A 20,468-nucleotide genomic window follows, 5' to 3' on the forward strand; every position below is an offset into this window, starting at 1 on the left:
TACTGGACTTGAGTGCTGATAAATGGTGGCTTAGCGGCTTCTCGGGACGTGCTGGGAGCTCCCATGCTCACCACCAGCGCACACTGCAGGCTTTGTCCCCACACCCTGCACTGTCACCATCAGCCCCACTCACCCGCAGGTGGGGGCGGGTCAGGGGGCACCAGGGGACCCTGTGGGGGCCGGGCTGGGGGAGTCAGCTGAGGGAGGCCCCAGAGAGCCCCGCATATCAACAACCAGATCCTGGCCATGGAACACGGGCCACGACTGAGTTTCTCCCACGGTGCCCTGGGACAGCTGGGGGCCATGAGAGACCTGGCAGGAAGTGGGGCAGGGCCGGAGTGTTGACCTGGGAGCATTCCTCCAGAACATTCTCCCTCCTTGGCCCTGTCACAGTTCTAACGAGGTTTGGTTTCTTGAAAAGCAGGATGACCCAAAGAAAATCATTGGTGCGCCTGGCCCCTTGGCGCCCAATGCCCCAGGCAGGGCCAGGCCATCAGTGTGCTGGAGTTTGTTCCTTTTCTCATGCCTTCATCCATTCAGCGGATATTTGGGCTGTGCCCAGGGCTCTAGGGGTGACACGGTCAGAACCAGGGCCGGGGGACCCAAGTGAGGTGCCAGAGGTGGGTGAATTATCCCACACTGAAATGCAGGACCTTCTGCGATAAGCCCAGTAAGGGGCCAGGAGTGCAAAATGTGAGAGCTGGGGGCCGGACTGAGCCAGGCTTCAGGTGGGGAAGGCCTCTTTGAAGAAGGGACATTTCATTGGAGACCCCAAAGATGAGAAAGAGCTAGCCACAAAGAGTGGGTCTTCCCAGGGAGGGAACAGGTGGACCAAGGCCCAGAGCAGGAGAGGGGTCAGGAGGTTTGGGTGCGGCTGGAGCCGGGAGTGAGGGGCAGAGGGGTAAGAGGAGCAGGTGAGGAGGTGGGAGGGCAGAGCCAGCAACCCTGGGGCCACCTTTAGGATTGTGGGCTCCCTGTCAGAACTCTGGGGAGCTGTGAAGGGGTGTCAAGCAGGGGGTTGGCTGGGAGAGGGGGTATGGCGGGGACAAGAGCAGGCAGGGGAGAAGCCGTGGTCCCCTGGTGGGGGCAACCAGGAGGGAGTGAGGAGGACAAATGGAGAGCCCTTGGGGTTGGGGGGCCAGCAAGGAGGCGCCGGCTGGCCTGGCCTTCCGGATGGTTCCCAGCTCTGTGTGCCGAGACTGGAGTCTGTGCTGAGGCATCCATCTGACTTTTCCTTCAGATTCTGTAAATTATGGTTTCCCCTAACCCGAATACTTCCTAATTTTTAATCAATTTGTTTCATTAATTTATTAATCAATTCACCAATCATTTCTCCAATTTCAGTATGAATGAAAAATACATTAATAAAAAACCCAACCACTTTCTTCAAAGTCAATGGCAAACTGTGAGCTTTAAAATGTAACTCAAAATAACTTTTTAAAAATACACCCTTATAGAGAAAAGGTGGACAGTAAAATATAAAGGAAATAGAAACCATCCAGAACTCCCCAGAGACAGACGGTATGGATAACATTTTGGATTTTTTTTTGGATATAAAATAAGGACATAGAAACATCTTTATTTAATAGAGGTCAGTCATACACACTTCAGTATCCTAAGTTTTAATTTACATTGTATCATTACATTGTATCATTGTATCATGTGACAAACACAATTTGAAATGACTCATTTGTGCAATGACTCATCTTCCCCTTTACAGATGTGCTGTAATTTAACTAATAAAATTATTTAATTTATTGGAGCTTGTTCCCCATATTTTGTTATTATAAGTACCGAAGTCACAAATAACGTCTTTTAAGAAAATGTTGAAGTGGTCACGTTACTCCTTGCCCAGATTCCTGGGCAGTGATTCATTCACGCAACCAACACCTATTTACGGAGCCCCTGCTGTGATGAAGGTGTCCTCTAGGCCCTGCATTCCTGGGCCAGAAGGAAGATTTTCAGAGCCTTTGCACAGTTCTGTACCTCTTTGCAGAAATGCTGTTTTACTGTCTTTCCACAAAGAGCATGTAAGCGACAGTCCCATTGTGGCCGGACCAGCACTGTGTATGATCACTTTAAAAATCTTGGCTATAAAATCTAGACATTCAGCCTTGCTTTTTTTACCTTACCTACCTGGCAGATCTTTCCAGGACATTGTCTCAAGCACCTTGGCTTGCAAAGGTGAGAGATTCAGATCCCCACCCCGGGGGCCGGAGAAGCTGTGGTCTCCTGGGAGGGAGATGGACACTCAGGTTGACTCAAGAGTCCTGGAGGGAAGGTGGGGACAAAGTCACCGATGGGGTGGCCAGGACAGATGAGGAGCCGCTGGGCAGCAGTGAGGCGAGGAGCAGCCTGCCCACTGGGCATCTCCTTGGGGGAGCGAAGTGTTCTGTGTGTGGACAGAGGGTGCATTTGAATGTTGGGGAACCAAAGGGTGGACGAGCAGAGACCTTGTCGTACTCTGCACCCACTCTCCACCTCTTCCTTACCACCACACCCACCTCACTGAGCCACTATGTGTCCCAGCCTCCTTTGTAGCCCTGATTGGCCCAGGCCCGTCTGCCCAGTGGTGTGTCAGTGGGGTCAAGAGTGGGGCTTCGGGGAACGCTGAATAAGAGGGCCTGATTTGGCTGCTCTTCTTGCCGTTTCTCTCCTTCCCACCCGGAATGCAGATGCTGGAGGGGGAATGGTCCTCCCTGGGTGCCAGGAGCCCCCACAGCGCCCATGAACGATGGTTGACCAGATGGTCTGGAGGAGGCTGGCCCCGGATGGCCTTCTGGAACTGTCCATGCCAGCCCTGGCCTGCCCACCTCCAGGTGTCTTCTCTTGTGAGGAAAAACAATCCCTTAATTTATTTAAGCCACTGTTTAGTAAATCTGTTAATCAAATACAATGGAGGGATAACAGATATCCATGTAAGTGGAACTGATTCCTCCTAAAAACACTTTTCTCTGTCTTTCTAATTATTTCCTAGAAGACAAGTAACCCTTGCGAGAGTCTGCATTTGGCCTGCTGGGTTTTGTGTGACCATGTCCGTGGGGGTTGCGTGACTGCGTGGCTGGGTGGGGTGCTGCATCCCATTCTGTGTTGGCACCTCGTGGTGCTGTGGGCTCCCCATGCCATGGGGAAATCTCAGCAGAAACAGCGATCAGGTGGCTCTGTATTCATCGTCATAGAAGAGTCCCGGGGTGGGGGGTGAGCAGACATCTGCCTGACTTATCTGTAAATGGAAGCCTCTGGAAGGTGTTCACCAAATCATTGACCGTGGTGATGTCTGAGTGGTGGCATTTTTGGGTGAGTTTGACTTTTCTGATTTGGCGGGTAAAGATATAATGTATTTTGCACAAAAAAATCGTAACAATATGAATATTCATGGTATTCATAGTAGCGTTCTGGCATGGTTTTACTTCCTGGCCACTGTTAAGTCTTTATCCCATATCTGGGCCAGTCAGCTCTAGTGTAAAGAGACTGCAGAAGCATCTGGAACCTCCAGGCCCAGACAATCCCTAGCTTGGGAGACCATGGCGTCTCCAAGGTTGTCGTAATTGAAGGAGTGGGTAAAAATGCCCGAGAGTGCAGCGTATGTGGGCTAATTCTCTCATGCATGTGGCTGCCTGGGGCTAGCACAGTCCCTTCCAGAAGCATCGGAAGCCCCTTTACTCTTTGAGTTACCTCGCCTGGAAACAGCAACCCTAAAATTAGTCAGGACAAAATAACCAACCTTCCCCCCAACAAAAAAACAAAACGAAACAACAAAAACCTCCACAGCAGTGGTGTAGACATATTTTCATTTCTTTATTAGAAAGAGGTCTCTACACTATAGCCACCTCTCTTCGTTACTTTACACATTTTTCTCTTTTTTTTTTTCCCCTTAGAATACTGTACAGCTGACACAAAAAAACCCCCAAGGCAGGAAAATACAAACTGGCATATTGAATCAAAACAAGATCATATGAAATAAGGAGCAAAGTGAAATGTCTGTCAATGGTTTTAATTACAGTACAAACAACATAAATAAAGCGTCATTGAGTCATTGTGAAACACAAACTTGCGGAATGAGGTAATATAAAAACCAAAAAAAAAAAACAAAAACCAAAAAAAACCCAAACCCAACCCATCTCTGGATAAACCCCAGACTGCTCTTCCATCTTCTGTACATTGCTATTTACAGAAACAGGAAAACATGCTAAGAGGGTGTGTTGAGGCACGGCCTTCCCCGCTCCCTCCTAGAAATGCTCCTCACCTTTGACCTGCTTGGGCTCCCCTTTCAGAAACAGACCCCGTGGCCAGATGAGAAGCCAATTCGAAGTCACGGGGGACAGGAGAGTGGAGGCTGCTGTCTGGGGCAGGAAGCCACATGCCCGTGGTTGGGGTGGCCAACCCTTCCAGCCCCTCCCCTTCCAGGGCTCAGTGGGGGGCCTCTGATCTAGTGCTAAGCGGCACTCCCCCCAGCATTCGGGTGCTCAGGGTGGGGCAGGGGTTGCAGCCTCAGGAATTTGATATATTTTAGACCCAAAAACCCACTGGAGGAGGAAAACTGCGATGCTGTCCAAGGTTTGGAGAAGGCATTATTTCTAACATCAAGATGCGTGAACTGCCACAAAGCAGTTTCTAAACGTACCCGTTGCCCATCCGCCATGGGACACCCCGATCCTCACCCGAGTCCGCTTGTGCACCCCGGTAACAGTGGTGGTGAGAAAATCGCTGAGACCCCTGGGGGTGGGGCTGGGAGGCCCGTGGGGTGCTCTGTGAGCAGTAAGCGGGAACTAATTCCCCAGCCTGGCCCCAGCTCACGGCACCCGTGGTCCGTTCTGTCCGCCCCGGAGAACCCAGGCAGGACATGTTTTCTGACGGCCACTCAGTGGAAGGTCAAGCACAGGGCTGAGAGCAATGGCCATCGGCTGGGCTGCCCGTTAGTGTCTTTACAAGAGGCCTGTCACTGAGGATTTCTACGTATAGGTATGATACCACGGGTGGAAAGACCAGGGACGTCCGGACACAAGTAATCACTGAGTGAGCTTCTACAAGAGTTTTCAAACCAGCTCAGACATTAGTTTCCTGGGCCGTGGTGGACACTGCCTGGCACCTCGGAGATCAGTGCATAATCTGATTTAGGGGCGACTGTCCTGGACAGCGGGTCTGTTAAGGGGGTTTGTTCCATCCCGAAGATTCCCCAACACCCTGGAATCTTGCTTGGTTCCTTTCTTTCACCTGCATCTCGGGACAAAGGTCATGGATTTCCCACTGACAGAGAATTCGAGGTCAGTCCTAAATGGACTTTGACAGGCGAGTCTCTATCATCTGGCTTGATCATGACCCTCGGGGGGGGGGGGGGGGGGGGGCCGGTGTCCCTCTCTACAGATGCCACATGCCTGGCCAAAATAAAAAACAAGCCCCGAGCGGACCTCTCGTACATGTCGAGCGGCTGCTGGGTGCTGGGTGTCACGTGGCTAGAAGCCAGGGCTCATCTGTCCATTTCACTGGGGCCACTCTCGTCTGAAGACTTGCAACCTCCAGGGCCCCGGCCAGTCCCTGCTGGGCACGCTGGACCCAACCTACCCACCTCCGGGCCCCAAAGGCCCTTTGGATGGGATGAAGGCCTCAGACAAGGACATTTTTATCCATCAGGCGCAGCGCCCAAAACCCAAGGCTGTCATTTGATAGCAAAAATCAGCACTTCATAAATGAAACGCGGCACGGAGAGCTTCTCAGATTTGCGGGCTCCGCACCTACCCTTGCTTCGGGGAGGGTGCCTACTACACTGGCGAAACCGAAACCCTGCTAAAACCTGTGCTTTTTAAAAATCACAGATTAAAAACAGACTTTTCGGTTTTCCAGAATCTTCTACCAATGAAATGTGCTCCAATTTCAACTCTGACCCAAACTGGAGAACCCAAATGGAAGCAAGTGTCCACCCAGGTTTACAAAGCAGCAGACATCCAACGTTCAACAGGGACTCTATTAACATTAAAAATAAATCTATTTAAGGACAGCTTGTCTTCTCTAAGGGGAAGAACATCGTGTTTTGGAAATACTCATGCCTAAGTTGTCACATGTTACTTTTTCCTCGGGAGCTGAGAGGTGAGGGTCCAACGTGGGGGGCTGGCCTGCCTGGCACTGCTCTCTCTCATCACGGGGGTTCCCAGCGGCTACTTCTCGGCAGTGATGGAGACAGAAGTCTGAGCACAGCTTCCACCGACCCCACCCGGGCACCCCGCCCCTTCTCTCTGCTGCATAACTAGAAGGATAGGATGTTTTTACTGAGAGGCAACTGGATTCAGATGCTTGAATGACAAAGGACCCATGGGTGGTGTAGAGCAGAGCGGGGACAGACACCACCCCTCAGCAGCCCAGGTGGGTGGCCAGGCCCCCTGCCCACTGTGAGCAGCACACCTGGAGATCCCAGCCCAGCCCGGCCCTGCACTATACTCACTGAGCACAGGGCTTCCTGAAGATAACCACTTGGGAGTCCAAGAAAGAAAGGTGTCGATCATGGCTGGAAGAGAAAGTTGCAAGTCTTGATGCCAAAGGCCCTTACTGAGCTTTCTGGTGAAGGATGAGCGTGGAAACCCCTTGGAGACTGGACTTCACAGTGTGTGAAACCCACGTTTGAGGAGGCGGTTCGAGAGAAATCCTACTTCCTGGGGAAGAGAGCTCTATCTCGTCAGCATGTTCCTACTGAGTTCCTTCCTGACCACTTTTCAGTCTTTTTGCTTGAAGGACATAAATACAATCCAGGGGAGTTCTAGAAAGGGCGTGCTGACCTTGTGGGGGGATGAGGGATGGAAACAGAGCAGATGTGGGGGGCGGGGCGAAGTGGCCCATCTAGAGGGAATGGGTTTGCTCTCCAAATATCCTTGCCTTTTGGGGAGTTTTTGAGACCTGACCATCCTTACTCTTAGAGGGTCTACATTGTTTCATGGCTTCTGAACATACCTAGGGGGAATATGGATGTCCCCGTCTTGTTTCCAGAACATTCGAAATGCAAGGAGGAAGAGTTGGCAGAATTGGAGTCACGGGGACTCAGGTGACCCGGGAGCACAGCTCGGGCTGGGGGTCGGGCAGGACCCAACGGCCACTCTTGAGGGGGAGGATGTGATCACAAAGTGGAGGCATAAAACAAGCTGAATGTCGCCCTTGAAAGGGACGAGAGCTGCAGCCAGGTGGGTGCTCCCCATCCACTCGTGCAAGCTCAGTGAATGAGACAGAGAGGCCATAAGCCTAAAGCCACACTCTGCCTGCCAGGGTGCTCTCCAGCAGGCCCTGAATTTAAGAGGAACTAGGAAAAGGACACTGAAACGAGGACCAATACATGAGGGTGTCACAGCAGCCTCTTGGGGACCAGAAGTGGCATCCGAAGGATGGGAGGTCTGTCCCAGCCAGCAACACAGCAACAGGGTGTAAGAGAGAGAAGGGTCATCTTGGGCCAAAAGCAAGATTAGTGAAATGCCATGACAGTAAGACAACCCTCTCTTTGCCTCTGGAAAATCAAACTCAGATGAAAAGAAATGGAGGATAAATTTTGGTAAGCAGGCCGATGAGATGGTGAGTGGGCAGTCTGGGCTCTTTCCTCAGGGGAGAAAGGTGCTCCACAGGCGGGGACCCACAGAGCACCGACGGGCTCAGCAGAGAGAGGATGGCTCAGCACCAGAGGCTCAAATGGGAGGGCGGCTGGCAAATGTGCCATCACCGACTCCCAGAGTGCTGGCTGAGGACACGGTGCCAGCATGGGGGCAGGTTTGCAGGCTAGTATGCTCTAGCTTCAGTCCTATCAGCATTTCTGTTCTTAATAAATGCTCCCATCGCCTGAATATCTAGCCCCTGGCTGGGTGTTGGGCTGGCATTTCTCTCATTGGTCACCACAGTCTGCAAGGCCACCGCAGTTTCACAGATGGAGAAAAAGAGTCCTAGAAGCTGGATGCCATCCCAAGGCTGCACAGGTGTGATGGCAAAGCCAGCTGAAGCCAGGTCTGCTGGGCCCCGGGGATGTCTTTCTCCCTGGACGGTGTTTTTTCCTAGTGAAGTTAGTGACAGCTTCTTTGCAGATGTAGGAATGACCCCGCACGTGTGCAGATGTCACAAAACTGGGAAGACCCGTGTCCATGAGGGATGCAGAGGCTGGATCCAAGCAGACCGTGTCTGGCTGGACAAAACCTCAGAAAAGGGGGCAGAACTGCGAGGTCCTGCAGTGTGCTGGAAGGGCCAGTGCCAGCTTACGGCTCTGCAGAGAAGGCGCCCACTTAAGAATTGTGGTCCAGAGTTGATTCAGCAAGAGCTGCTCTCTTCTGCGCCCTATAGCCCAGTGGTCAGCAAGCACCTTGTTGTCCTCACCTGCTTTCTGGGATAATTACACCCAGTGTGCACTTCCTGGGAGACAGGAAGCTGCACCTATTTGTGGGACCAAAGACTCAGGAATATGGCACTTGCTCCCCATCGAGGTGCTCACTTCCTGGGAAGGATTAGACAGACGGGGCCGGGATTCCGCCTGGGGCTCTGGGCTTGGTCAACCATCTGCCCGCCCCAGGACCTGAGGTTTGCTTCTTCAGGGTCAGAATCAAGCCTTCCTTCCCTGCAGGGTTTTCGTGGCCGCAGAAGGGATCCAGTGAAGTCTGGGATCCGTCCAGCTCACTCTTGCAGCTACACCGTGTGTGACTGCCTGCTTGCGTACCTTCCCCGGGGGATGGTTTCTCATCAAGGGGAAATCTTAATTCTCAGTTGAAAAGCTTATGTGGATTCTGCAGTGGTGGCTTCCCATGTCGCTGTCACTTCACAGAACTTACATGGCAATAAACAATGAAAACTCGACCCCTCCCCAAACCGGTGATTTCTAACCCTGGCCCAGGGTCTGCCTTCTCCCACTGTTGGTGTTAATAAGGCTTTAAGGGGGAATGAGAGTGTTGCCATCTAGTTTGACACTGAAATAAAGATTAGCCACCACTCACCTTTATTTTAAAAGAAAACCCTTGAAACCCAGCCCCTGCCTTTCTTCTGTTGCCAAAACTCCAGCTCAAGAAAGCAGACTGTCTCCTGGAGCCGATCAGCATCACTAAAAATAGCCGAAGCAGGGGTCGAGTTTTCTAAGGAGGAATCCATGGCGTGCCCGGGCTGGAGGGAGGGGAGGGCAGAAACCCATCTAGTGCTCAGGTCGTGAAAGGCTTAGTGAAAAAAGAAGTCAGTTGGGAAAATATTATATTATAAACACATATAATAATATGTACACACATATACATCCCAAGAGAAGCCGTACAGGGAATTCCGTTTCTTTTGAAAAGAAGGCTTCACTATGATAAAGCATTCCTATAGTGGGAATTAACTACAATGAAATAATTTAAGAATCTCCTTTATACTATATCTGCGTTCACTATGGCAAGTCTATGCTACAGGCTGTGCGGAAGGTATAGCTGGATTAGAACAGTAATGCGCTCTTCAAAAATAGGCAATGCCATTTTCCTTTTCTTTCTATTCACATTTAAAATAACTACACAGTGATAAAACACAATTAAAAATCGGGTGGAGGGCGTACGGACCACAGACTCATGGCTCCTGCACCTGTTCCTTCCCACGTTCCACTGAGCTGAATTAAGGTTAGAAATGTCCATGAGACACTGACCCACATATAAATTCTGCGTAAAGCTTTATTTTTTTTTCCCTACCTAATTTTTCTTTTTTTAAAAAGTTGAAGAAGAGGAAAAACTCTTACAAAATAGAAGGTTTATCATATGAGAGCACGGGGTTTCCCCAGAGGCTGCCAGGCGAATGTGGCCCTGTGTTCCTGTAGCTACGTCAGGCTGGTGTCGTCCCTCAGGGAGACAAGCCTGTCCCCCGCCTACTGCCAGAGGGCTGGAGGCTGAGTCTTTTCTTTTTAACCTCAGGTGTCATGATTTGGGTTACTATGTTTGGCCACCACGGTGAGGACGGGTGAAGTCTGAGGCAGCCCGAGACCAGGATGACAGCAAATCAGGTGATGGACTGAAGCGGAAGGCCTGGCCACTTAGGAAAAGTCTTCCGGATGCTCATGAGCCACAGAACGGTGGGAGCACGGGGGTCTGGTATTCAGACAATTACCCCCTCCCCTGCCATAGCCCCTTCCTCTGGGTTGGCAAAAGCAGTGTCCGATCTAGATCCGTCCCTTTGCTATCGAGGAATGACCTGCTTCTTTCCCCTCTCTCATCTGCTTCAGTGTCTTTTCTTTTTTTTCTTTTTCGATTTTAATAAGCAAATTGTACCACGATCTTATTCTGCTATGTTCCTTTTTAAAAGCTGTAGATCACGTTAATGGAAGTGTTTACTGCTGGGAATCTTTCCCATGTACAATGATCTGTAACCCTCTTCTCTCAACTAGTTGCATATTATTAGTTCATATCCAGTTCAATTTATAAATTAACAGAGGTGCCATTTGTCTGTACAAAAATCAATGCATATTTATGAACTTCTTTTATTCAAATAGATTTTCACACATCTTATCTAAAGACACAATACAGAAGCCTGTGTGACTTGGGCAACGTGGCCCAGGAGTGGCTAGGACCCAAGACATCCACCTTGGCCAAAGGACATAAAATCTCTCTCGTGTTCAGGAAAAAAAAATAGCCTTCTGTGCACGGACTTAGTTTACGAGAAGCACTCGCCAGGTTATTATTAGCTGAATTCGTGATTTCCTTTTGAATTTCGGAGTGACTCTTATTTATTTTTTCCCCCATTTGTTTTTGCACCAAGGAGAACGCAGTCCGATAATACTCAGCGACTGATTTCTTCTCTTTGGACTGAAAAATTAAACAGATACTAAATTATGACAGTGAATTTAGAAAGGAGGGCTCCAAGGGCTGGAAAGAACATGTCTGGGATAATCGGATGCTTCTAAGAGTATTGCAATCACATCACGGCAATCATCGGAGCGTGCGGCGTAGCTACCGCCTTGGCTAATATGCTTTCTTCTCGGTGATGACTAATCACGTCCTATTAAACAGCGGTAATGCTGGAAGAACTCAACTATACAAGTGTAATGAAGCCAGTATTCTCCCTGGACAGATTAGCTCCAACTGATTTGACACATACCATCATAGGGGCTTCAAACCTGACAAACTCTGCTTGCTTCTGATTTATGCCGTCAAGCTCCTCGGAGAAGAGATGAAACCCAAGCGTTCCGTTTGGTAGAGGTGAAATGTACTGATGGGTTTAACTGCCAGTTAAGGAGAGGTACCCCCTCTCCCCACGCCTTGCCTCCCCTCCCCCCCGCCCCCCCGCTCGTCCCATCCCTTGTGCCGTGCTCTGTCTACGGGCCACGGGGACGAGGGTCCCGCGCCGCCGTGTGCTATCGTCAACCCACTCGGGCCCGCCGGTCGCTCCTGTTTGTCGATCGGAGGGGTGGTTTATGGAAAGGAATCGAATCTGCAGCCTCCTCGCCTCCTCTTCGCCCCCTGAGGACTGTCCAGGTTTGGTGATTTTGCTCGGGGTGGGGCGGGTGGCAGGTGGCCACCAGGAAGAGCGAGGGGACGCGACGGGACTCACGTGTTGTAACATCCGGGGGAGGGTGCTGGAGGCTGTGGCCGGCCCGGGCGTGGTGGGGCAGGCGGGCCCCTCAGATGATGGTGGGCACCCGGCCACTGCTGTTGTTTCGGTTATTATTCTTCCTGGACAGGTTGGGGGTGGCCATGAGCACGAAGCGCTCATCCGGGCAGCCGTACTGCAGCAGGACGTCGATGCACTCCTGGCTGGAGGCCTGCCGCGCGTAGGCCAGCGCCGTGTTCCCGTGGGCGTCGCGGGCCATGACATCCACCCCGTACTGCGGAGGCAACAGAGCCCACGTTAGCATCACGGGGGTGGAAGGCACGGCTGCCAGGGGGGCGACAGAAGGAGGGGACAGCCTCTTTCTTCAACCTCTGTGCGCAGCCTGTGCACAGATACGTACCCGCTGGGGACGGGCTGCAGATGACCCAGGTAGGGAGACCGAAGGTCACGTGTAGGTGGCACAACGTGGCCCTGCGGTGTATTCTTTTAAGGAAAGGATGAGCTTTTTGCAACTAAAAGCCCCTCCTCTGTGCAAGAGAAAAGGACCAATGAGGACCCAAGTTTTGCTATTTCTATTTTGACTTTCCAAATGTGAAAACAAAAAATACTCACTTTTTTGATCTCAGAGGCAATTCATTTTCATTGTAGCAAATACACAGGTAATGATATAAGCACACCAAGAGAAAAAGTCACTTATAATCTCGCTCTTCAGAGATAACCTTGGTTAATAGTTCAGTGTATTTCCTTCTAATGGTTTTTCTTTGAATCTAAACGCCTATATGTGTCATTGAGATAAAACATACAAATAATGTGCACCCCCTTTTTTTTAGTGAGGAAGATTGGCCCTGAGGTAACATCTGTTGCTAATCTTCCTCTTTTTTAAATTTTTCCCCCCCAAAGCCCCAGTACATAGTTGCATATCCTAGTCCTCAGTCCTTCTAGTTCTTCTGTGTGGGACGCCGCCACAGCACGGCTTGATGAGCAGTGCCTAGGTCCACGCCCAGCATCCAAACTGGCGAACCCTGGGCCGCCAAAGCGGAGCACAGAAACTTAACCACTACGCCACTGGGCTGGCCCTACTTTTTTTCTTTTACTGAGCATTGTACTCTGATCAGCTTGTCACATCATTAAAAATTATTCAAAAACATGACATGTAATAGCCATATACTATTCCTCCATGTAAACATAATTCAGTTACTCTGTCCTCAGTTGTTGCATATAGTGTTTAAAAATAGTTACTGGGGGTGCCAGCCTGTTGGTGTAGTGGTTAAATTCACACACTCCACTTTGGTGGCCCGGGGTTTGCAGGTTCGGATCCTGGGCGCAGAGCTAGCACCACTCATCAAGCCGTGCTGTGATGGCATCCCACATACAAAACAGAGGAAGACGGGCACCCACGTTAGCTCAGCGACAATCTTCCTCAAGCAAAAAGAAGAAGACTGGCAACAGACGTTAGCTCTGAGCCAATCTTCCTCACACGCAACACAAAAATTCCCACTGGTATAAACAGTGCCACAGGATGCTGATGGACAGCCTCACATTGAATCTTTCTCAGGAGCTCTGATTATTAGGGTGATGACTAGAAGGGGAAATCCTAGGTTAAATTACACAAACATTTTTTAAGCTTCTTGCTCTGGGAAAAGGGTGGATTGACTTCCACTTCCACCACGATGGACGGGAGTCTCACCACTCTCTTGTCAGCAGAGAGCCGCACCATCAGAGGAACTCTTGGCTGATTTGAGACAGAAAGATGGCATGTAATTTTCTTATGGACTGAACTGTGTCCCCCCAAATTCACATGATTGAAGTCCTAACCCCCAGGACTTTGGAACATGCCCATATTTGGATCCGGGGCCTTTAAAAAGGTAATTAAGGTTAAATGAGGTCATACAGGTACAGCTCTGATCCAACAGGACTGTGTCCTTTTAAGAAGGGGAATGCCTGGGCACCGAGGAGAGGCCACATGAGGTCACAGTGAGAAGACGGCCGTCTTACAAGCCAAGCAGGGAGGCCTCAGGAGAAGCCGACCTTGCCCTCACCTTCATCTTGGACATCTGGCCTCTGGAACTGTGGGAAGTAAGCATCTGAGGCTCGAGCTGCCCCGTGTGTGGATTGTGTTAGGGCGGCCTGAGCTGACTCAGACACAAGTGTTAAAGCGAAGCTGGACGGTTGAATGATTTTGGTACCCATGCATCTAATTCTCCCATGATACCCATCACAAAAGTCAGATGCTGGCATCATGCTCAGCTGTGTGCGACAGACGCATCCCTGCCCTGGGGGTGGAGACAGAAGAGCCTCAGGGGGTGACCCACCTCTAGGCAGTGTCCCGCTCCTGGTGAGCAGACACCTCCCCTCCCTACCCAGGAACCCTCTCGGGGGACCCTTTGCTGGGGACCCGCCATGGCGGAAGACCCCAAAGGTGTGCAGGCAGCCCCGTGTGGGGTGTGTGGGCTTCTCAGGAGCAGCTCCTGGCCCACGCGGGCGGGGCCTCCCTTTACAATCCCTTTCTTCCTTTCTTCTCCCCATTCGAGCTGCACGACAGATGCTTCAATAGAAATTTAAAACATAATCTTCCCAGCAGAAATTCCTCAGGATGGTCCAGAAGAAGCCCTTTGACAAACTCCTAGCAGATTAAAGCTCCAAGCTGTGGGTCTAGGATTTTTGGGTTACATGAATGAAAAAAGCAAAAATTTGGTAACGGGAAAACTATATAAACTATTCATCTCCACACTCTCCCTATACCCCCCAAAAAAGATGATGGGAGTTTTCTGTAAAAGGATCAAGAGAGACACCACCAGCCATGCTTGACCCAGGGGGTAATGGAAAAGACGAACTTTGCAGAAACTCTAGCAGATGCTATGCAAACGGACCACTGGCTCCACCTAAGGAGAGCATGCCACACGGACTTCATGCCTCCCTTTATCAGACCTTCTAGAGGTGACTTCACACAGGCAAGTCCAAAAGGCAGGGCCTCCCCTCTGAGCTCCTGAACTCCCTACTCATGACGGCTTCCCATTTTCAGGTTAGTAAGGAGAGCCTTCCGCCAGAAAGATGCCCGAGCAGCAGCACAGAGCGCCCACAGGGACTCCATCCTCCGCCGGGCACCTGGGTGACCTACCCAGATTAGGAGCTGGGCCAGGACCACGTTCCCCTTCCGGCAGGCCAGGTGCAGCGCCGTGCGGCCGTCGCCCTCCCCGCAGGTCTCGTTCACCTCGTCCCGGGAGCCATGCGCCAGCAGCAGGATGACGGCCCGCAGGTCCTCGTCAGCGGTGGCTCGCAGCAGGTGCTGGCCCAGGGACAGCTCCGTGCACGGCAGCGGGGCCAGGAAGAGCTTCTGCTCGTACTTGGCCCGGATCCACCGCTCCTTCTCTTCCCTGCAAGAGCCACCAGACAGTGCGGTCACAATCAGGCAGGACAACCAAGGGACAAGCTCTCTGTCCCGGAACCCACAGCACCGAGGGGGCAGTGAAATAGCAGGAGACAAGTGTCTTTGCTAAGAATAAGGAAGCCCCCTGGGAAAGGTTTATCTATGGTTCACAAAGTGGGGTCCCCTACCAGCAGCATCAGCACCGCCTGGGAACCTGTTAGAACACAGATTTTCAGGCCCCCCCAAGTCTCCCTAAGTCTGAACCCCTGTGTTTTAACGAGCCCTGCAGGGAATTCTGATGCCCTAAGGTGTGAGGACCAAGGACGCCCACAGCCTTGAGCTCTCATCTGATTTCCTTTGCTTTTGTGCAGAAGTGGTGGCCTGGAGGAACGTCCCTGCTCCCTGGGATGCGGCCCAATGCAGGACAACGCCACAGGCCCAGAGGTCTTTTCTACTGTAAGCAGTGACAACTGAGTCAGGATTAAACGACATTCCGCTGGAGTTGTGGGGTCAAGAGAGCTGCTGGGCTCCCCCTACCTGGGCACGACCTCTGTTCTCAGCTCTTAACCCACCTGCCCCAGAGGGGGTGTGTGTGAGCTCCCCGGGGTCTCTAAATGCTTCCAGTTGAAGAAAACATTGCTATAGACCCACATGTGAAAGGGCAGAGGCTCCGATGGGGAGGTTCAGAAAAGACATACAAACTAAACTCAGTTGCCCTGCGCATTGCTTTCATCTCTCAAGACACTTGGGAAAGGCTGAAGTGGAGAATGTCAAGAATTCCTTGGGGCCGACCCTGTGGCCGAGTGGTTGGGTTCACGAGCTCTGCTTTGGCAGCCCAGGGTTTTGCTGGTTCGGATCCTGGGCGCGGACATGGCACTGCTCACGAGGCCATGCTGAGGAGGCGTCCCACATGCCACAACTAGAGGGACCCACAGCTGAAAATACACAACTATGTACCGGGGGGCTTTGGGGAGGAAAAGGAAAAATAAAATCTTTCTTTTTTTAAAAAAAGAATTCCTTAAATGACAAGGAACGGCTGGGTTTTCTAGGAAAGTGTCCTACGGCCCAGCCTAGGATACAGGCAGGTGGCCCCCTGATGCCAGAGCTGAGGCAGGGGTGTGGAGGAGAGGACAGAGGTGGGGAGGGGAGGGTGGTGGCCTCAGGCATGCAGAGAGCGAGGATGATGGCAGCTGGTGCCCCCTCCTCCAATGGCACAACCCGTTGAGAATGAGCTTCCTGAGCTGGGTGGGTATGATCACAGACTCCTTCCCCCCCCCCCCCCCAGGTCTGATGGGGAGAGGAAGCTGCCTGTGACATCTGGAGGGAGGGCTGAGAAAAAAGAGGAGGGGGCAGGAAGGGAAGAGGAGCTAAAAAAAAAAGCAAGCAAGGTGTGTTTGTATTGACCCAAAGGAAAGGACCCCAGGAATCTACGTCTCACTGCGGCTACTGATGGTGGATTTTGGTTTTGGTTTCTCAAAAAAAGGGCACAAGAGATACCGAAACCAACTCAGCCATGCTCAAGACTGCAGCACTGCTGGGAAAAAAAAAAGGGCCAAAAAAAAAAAAAAAAGCAAAAGGCGGAAGTGAGATTTCACAAGTAGTTCCTGAATTGGAAGACTCAGGAGAACAGAGTGGGGAGGAGAGCTCTGTTAAGCCGGACAGATGCTTTCTGATGAGGACGACGACGAAAGAAGAAAGGAGAGCCCCACAGATAAGAGGTGACTGTAATTACCCACCAAGACGTAGAGAACACACTGATTCACAATTGCCTTCCCCTAAAATTCGGCATTTTCTCCGGGAGCATCGTCAGGGTACATAGCTACGACTGCACAGAGAAATCCCGCAGGGCCCCCGGGACACTCTAGAAAGAAAACTCATTACCAGGGATGGTTTTTCTTCTCGAGGACAGGAAAAAAGGCCTCGTTGACACCTTTTACCCGTGTTTACATTGCGGCCAGTGATCCAGTGTCGGGTGAGCCCTAATCTGTTTTTAAATACTTAGGCAAACAAATTCTTCCAGGAGTAAATCTGGATTAGTTTTGCTTCACTTCCTGGTCCGTGTGAGTGACCCCAGGGTGACCCCCGACCCTTTTCATTCGGAGATTTCCAGGACAAACACTTGGCTACAGCTGAGAACCCCCAGCAGCACCCACAAATTCGGCGCAGATCGGAGGCAGCCCGCACGCTGTCCCCACTTGGGCCGAAACACAAGCAGAAAAGTGCCACCGCATCTCGGAAACCCCGGGGAGGGCGAGGGATGATCCCCAATGCACCGTGTTTTTTGGGTTACTTAAAAACCTTATTTCAAAAGTATTAACCACATCCTGATGCATTTCACAAAAACACCAAAGAGAAAGAGCACAACGTGAATTAAATGCAAAGGGACAATGTTGAAGGCTACATCTGATTTTCAAATCGCAATCACTAACTCTCGTCTTTTGGCAGGCGTTAAGATCAGAACTGTGATGTTCTGCTCTGGCTGATTTTAACACTCATTGCCAAACCATCCAGGGAAAAACCGAAGAACCAAATGCAGAAACGATAGTCCTAACAGCCATTATTCCATTTTCTTTTTAATATTTGAATATCCGGGCCAAAGAATGAGGACGAGCCCCCAGCTTCCGGACCGTCTCCCGGTGTCAGTGGGTTCTCATGGGGACGTGGGGGTGGCTTTCTGTCCTCGGCTCTGTCATGCCACGAACGAGCGTATCGGAATGCACTGAAATCGACACGCATCTGAATGATTATTCTGTTAAAACTGTTCTTCACTTTTAAAAATCAGTGTTGTTTACGGGCTGGCCCCCGTGGCCAAGTGGTTAAGTTCGCGCACTCTGCTGCAGGTGGCCCAGTGTTTCATTGGTTCGAATCCTGGGCGCGGACATAGCACTGCTCATCAGACCACGCTGAGGCAGCGTCCCACATGCCACAACTAGAAGGACCCGCAACAAAGAATATACAACTATGTACCAGGGGGCTTTGGGGAGAAAAATGAAAAAAAATAAAATCTTAAAAAAAAAAAAAATCAGTGTTGTTTACAATACACGATAAAGGCAGTCCAGGTTTTGTGGCTGAAATGCATACTATTTTGGAAGCCTTCCTGAAGAGAAGACTCAACATTACATATACATTAGGAACAGGGCCACGGAGAGGGTTCACGCAAAGCCTAGGCTTTGCTGGTTTCACAGCGCACCCCCCTGTGATACCACAGGAGTGGGAGCAGGGTGACCATTATTGATAAGGACTTTGGAACCTCCAACAACTCAAACACAGGATCAGGCCCGATGCTCTGAACCGTCCCTGAGGAATACTGCAAGGAGACAAAACAAAGTGGCCTTCTCGGTGGGTTCTGCCCCTCCCAGCTCCACGTCCACGTGGCCCCTCCCTCCACCAAGGACGCCCCAGTGTGGCTTTTAGTATCTGAGGGATCAAAGCGCCTCACCAAAACTTCTTGTGCTATTTAAACACAAGCTTTCAATGCCGGTCTCTGGGACGTGCAGGACTGCAACGCTTCCGTGTGTTCAGACACCAGGAGGAGACCAGAAAGCTAAGGGAGGCCGCTGGGCTTGTAGCCTGGGTCAGGCTTTCTTTTTAGCACTGAAATCCAGCTAGTAGGCACAAAGGACTCAGACGTGCACATCTGGGTGTTCTGGGTGCTAATTCAGCAACTCCCACTCATGCGTAAACATTTATTATTATTTAGAGACCATCTCCTATGGTGGTTGCCCCCCTGACAAATTAGGGGAAAGCTTAATTCTGTGTGCTTTCTGCAGTGGCCAAAGGGAGGGACGAGAGAACTGATGTTGGACCAAAGGTCGCAGTTCTGGGCATTAGAGAGACTGGGGTTTGTGTGCCCGCTTCGTTCTTATTAGTGGAGCAGACTTTTGCGACTGCAGTTAACCCCTTGGACTCTTCTCTCCTCATCTGTAAAATGGGCACAGTGACGTCTACAGCAGGCAAGGTGGTTTTGGGATTTGGGGTCACGTGTCTGGAGGATGTGCCGGTCCCCGCGGTCACTCCACAAATGGCAGCTCCTGGTGTTGTTATGATTGAAGAGAATAACGTATCTAAGGCTTCAGATTGCTATCAGGCATGTAAGAGCTCAGCCGTGGGGGTGGGTGTGTGTGACAAGAGGCGCTGGTGGCACGAGGGTGGGGGCTGAATGCCTGCTGGGTGCTTTAGGTTTCTGACTCCCGCCTGTCTGTAGATAAGAACTTCACATGGTCAATGCGCTCGGCAGGGTGAGGTGGGGACCCTGAGCCGGGGGTCTTGACAAACCTATCGGCGTCTTGTGAACCCCCTCTCCCAAGGTACAGAGGGGCCCAAGACGCTGGGATGAGGGGGGCTCAGCTGGTTTAAACAACGCCATGGCTGTCAGGCTCTTCGGGGCCAAAACTGGTCGGCCCCTGCCCACAGCTTTGACATGTTCAAAGTCTTCCTAAATGTTGTGGACTGAACTGCACCCCCCCTCTAAAGTTCCCATGTTGAAGGCCTAACCCTCAACGTCACTGTATTTGGAGGCAGAGCCTGTAGGAGGTAATTAAGGTTCAATGAGGCCATAAGGGTGGGGCCCTAATCTGAAGGGACAGGGTCCTTATAAGAAGAGAGGGACACCAGAGCTCACTGTCGGTCACCATGTGCACACAGAGAAAAGGCCGTGAGACTATGCAGGGAGTGGGCACCACGTGCAAGCCAGGAAGACGCTCAAGAGAAACCAACCCTGCTGTCACCTTGACCTCGGACTCTCAGCCTCCAGAACTGTGAGAAAATAGGCGTCCTTTAAGCCACCCAGTCCATGGCATTTTATTACAGCAGATCGAGCCGACTAAGACACTGGACAATGACATTCTCCCTCGTTCTCATTTGGCTTCTGTGCCAACCGTTAACACGTGAAAGATGGACACTCGGACAATGATTCCCTTTCTGCGAGAAGCTTCTGTCTAAAACCGTTTGCCCCAAGAAATCACGAGGCCAAAGCACAAACACTCTAATCGTTACTCTGATGTCCCAATCTTACTTCTGGGACCCCTGGCTGGTCTCAGCCAAGCCTTTCATTTTCCCCACGGAAGGCCAGTTCAAGAGCAGTGTGGCCCGCAGTAGCTCACCTCGCCTCATTCCAGCTCCCTGGAGGCCCGCGGCTCACAGCCTCCGTTAGCTAATGAGCTAAAAAATGAATTATTGGCGCGGCCGGCCGTCAGCAGAAAGCAGGAGGCCCGGCTCCTCACTGAGCCCCGTGCTGACACACCTTTAAATAAATCAACCGCATGGGAGCGGGGAAAATGAGAGTGGGCAACTCAGGGGAAGACAGACACTGACCCGGTCCCCAAAGGAAAAAGATACAATCGAAGGTGCAGAAGCAGCAAATATTTTCTCTTCTTCTTGCCCTCCATGCCTCCCTGGGCCCTGCCCAGGATGCCACCTGATGTGTGAGCCACAGGCCAGCACAGGATTTGGGGGTCAGAGGGCAGGCGGGGCCCAGGTCGAGGGAGCCGTGCGTCCACTGAGTCTTAGGGGGTCTGCCCGGCTCAGATGTGCTCTGGTCCTGCAGCCTGACAGACGAGGTCTTGCCACACTTGACCTTGAGGGGTGTTGACAG

General features: G+C 51.4%; 1 protein-coding gene across 4 annotated transcripts in view; it reads right to left on the reverse strand.

Annotated features, from left to right (window-relative positions):
- Window positions 1-9,175: 9,175 nt before the first annotated feature.
- AGAP1 (ArfGAP with GTPase domain, ankyrin repeat and PH domain 1) overlaps window positions 9,176-20,468 on the reverse strand; it is a 559,767-nt gene continuing 548,474 nt past the window's right edge. For all 4 annotated transcript variants that reach the window (XM_046643545.1, XM_046643543.1, XM_046643544.1 and 1 more), the window contains 2 exons: window positions 14,627-14,882; window positions 9,176-11,782 (listed from right to left, as the gene is read on the reverse strand). In XM_046643545.1, the coding sequence (XP_046499501.1) occupies window positions 11,579-11,782; window positions 14,627-14,882 (460 nt within the window). In that variant the 3' untranslated portion in view covers window positions 9,176-11,578. The remainder of the gene's footprint in view (window positions 11,783-14,626; window positions 14,883-20,468) is intronic.

The sequence above is a fragment of the Equus quagga genome, chromosome 17 (assembly GCF_021613505.1).
Source record: "Equus quagga isolate Etosha38 chromosome 17, UCLA_HA_Equagga_1.0, whole genome shotgun sequence".
Lineage (NCBI taxonomy): Eukaryota > Metazoa > Chordata > Mammalia > Perissodactyla > Equidae > Equus > Equus quagga.